At 36.0% G+C, this 1,930-nt stretch overlaps 1 protein-coding gene across 1 annotated transcript; it reads right to left on the bottom strand.

Moving 5' to 3' along the window:
- Positions 1 to 390: 390 nt before the first annotated feature.
- On the bottom strand, positions 391 to 1,930 carry LOC124920851 (2-alkenal reductase (NADP(+)-dependent)-like). Its single transcript, XM_047461418.1, has 5 exons — positions 1,667 to 1,930; positions 1,392 to 1,569; positions 1,152 to 1,318; positions 997 to 1,079; positions 391 to 895 (listed from the first exon to the last, which is right to left on the bottom strand). Exons 1-5 carry the CDS (start codon positions 1,901 to 1,903, stop codon positions 517 to 519), a joined length of 1,044 nt encoding a protein of 347 aa, XP_047317374.1. The 5' UTR covers positions 1,904 to 1,930; the 3' UTR covers positions 391 to 516.

The raw sequence follows: 1,930 nt of genomic DNA, 5'->3' as shown, positions 1-1,930 counted from the left end.
AGGGAGACCTTTTAAAGCTGTCACATCTTCAGAATCGATTTATTTTTGCTAGTATTTTTCCTAAAGATACTCTGCTCTCATTGACAGATTATTAGAAAAATTATGACGTGAGCCAAAACACAAATACAATGAAAACAATGAAAATCTCTTTTGTTCCTGTGGGTTAGAGTCGATGCATTTGACACTCTCTCAAGTGATAGGAAAATGAATTCAACTCTAACCAATAAATCTAAAGGAGTGTTATACTGTTTTACAAACGGGTCAACTTAAATATCAAAATCAATTATATTAGCAATTAACCCCTATACAAAAAGAAAACCTGTTCTAGGTAAAAATAAAAATTATTAATACAAATATTTATACTTTTTTTTTCATTTTGAGATGGGAAAAGATAAAAACATTCTCAAATAGTATCAAATTAAACATAACAAACCAAAAAACCAACTTTTTGACCTTATATTTTTCCTACAGCTAGTGTCCTTTGAAAAAGTATCAACTATCAAGCAATGGTATAATTTATTCATGGGAAATCACAACCACTTGCTTCCCAACATTCCGTCCAGTAAAGAGACCAATCAAAGCTGCTGGAGCATTCTCCAGACCTTCAACAATGTCTTCCACATACTCCACTTTTCCTTCTTTAATATGGGGCAGAATCATTTCCAAGAACTTAGGATAAAGGTGATAATGATCAAGCACCAGAAAACCTTCCATTCGAATTCGTTTAGATACAAGGAAGAACAAGTTGTGAACACCTTCTGTCTTCTCAAGGTTGTACTGCGAGATCATTCCACATACTGAAACACGCCCACGAAGTCTCATATTCGGGAGTACTGCGTCAAGCATCTTCCCCCCAACATTCTCAAAGTAAATGTCAATCCCATCTGGGAAATACCTACCAAGCCAAACAGACAAATTCAGAATCAATAAAGCCCATAAAGGGAATACTGGATTCAAGTTTTTCATTCATTATACAGTATTATAGTTTATACTGACCTTTTCAGAGCAGCATTAAGGTTATCCTCTTCCTTGTAATTAAAAGCTTCATCAAATCCAAACTTGTCTTTTAAGAGATCCACCTGAAACATAAGATGATTCAAAAACAAGATCTAAAAGTCCAATGAATTCATTAATCTCAAGCAAATGTGAACCTTTTCTTTAGTTCCAGCACTTCCAACAACATAGCAGCCAAGCAATTTTGCGAATTGACCTACAAGCTGACCAACTGCTCCAGATGCAGCAGATATGAAGACCTTTTCTCCTTTCTTGGGGGAGCATATCTCATAAAAACCAGCATAAGCAGTTATACCAGGCATACCTATTATATAAAACCATGAATTGAGTAAACTCATGTGGGATTTCTTTTAAAAACTTTGTCAAAAACAAATTACCAAGAATTCCTGTATAATAAGAAAGTGGAACTTGTGTGTGTTGAATCTTAAACAAAGACTGTGTCGATGTAATAAGACTATATTCTTCCCATCCGGTAAATCCCCAAAAGAACTCGTCTTTCTTCATGTCTGGATGCGTAGAATCCAAAACTTTAACCACACCAAATCCTGTTATAGGCTATGTCCAAATACAATACATTATACATTATAATAAATCAGAATAGTAGGATATTTGAAAGAGGTATATCATTGAATTCATAGTAATTTAGACATACAGAGCCAGGGACTAAGGAGTCGACATAGCTTCCTTCCATCTCGGACATGCGGTTGCGCATGTAAGGATCACATGAGATATAGAGATTCTTCACGAGAATAGCGTTTGGAATGCCTTCAGGGACCTTGAGACGAATGGGGGTTGTCCTGATCTCAAAATCAGATTCAATGGGGAAGCCACTCACATAATGCTTCAAAATGATCTGTTTGTTGCTCACGTCCACCGCCTCCTCCGCCATTACTACTACTGGGTACTTCTCTCTTTC

This window comes from Impatiens glandulifera, chromosome 1 (assembly GCF_907164915.1).
Source record: "Impatiens glandulifera chromosome 1, dImpGla2.1, whole genome shotgun sequence".
Taxonomy (NCBI): Eukaryota; Viridiplantae; Streptophyta; class Magnoliopsida; order Ericales; family Balsaminaceae; genus Impatiens; species Impatiens glandulifera.
This window is presented reverse-complemented; position numbering and strand designations above follow the sequence as displayed.

Bases quoted from the DNA above. Each gene is read 5' to 3' on its own strand.
- LOC124920851 (XM_047461418.1), bottom strand. From the start codon at position 1,903: ATGGCGGAGGAGGCGGTGGACGTGAGCAACAAACAGATCATTTTGAAG. The intron at 1,570-1,666 runs GTATGTCTAAAT...ATTTGGACATAG, and splicing joins ACTCCTTAGTCCCTGGCTCT to CCTATAACAGGATTTGGTGT. The intron at 1,319-1,391 runs GTAATTTGTTTT...TTTATATAATAG, and splicing joins TTATTATACAGGAATTCTTG to GTATGCCTGGTATAACTGCT.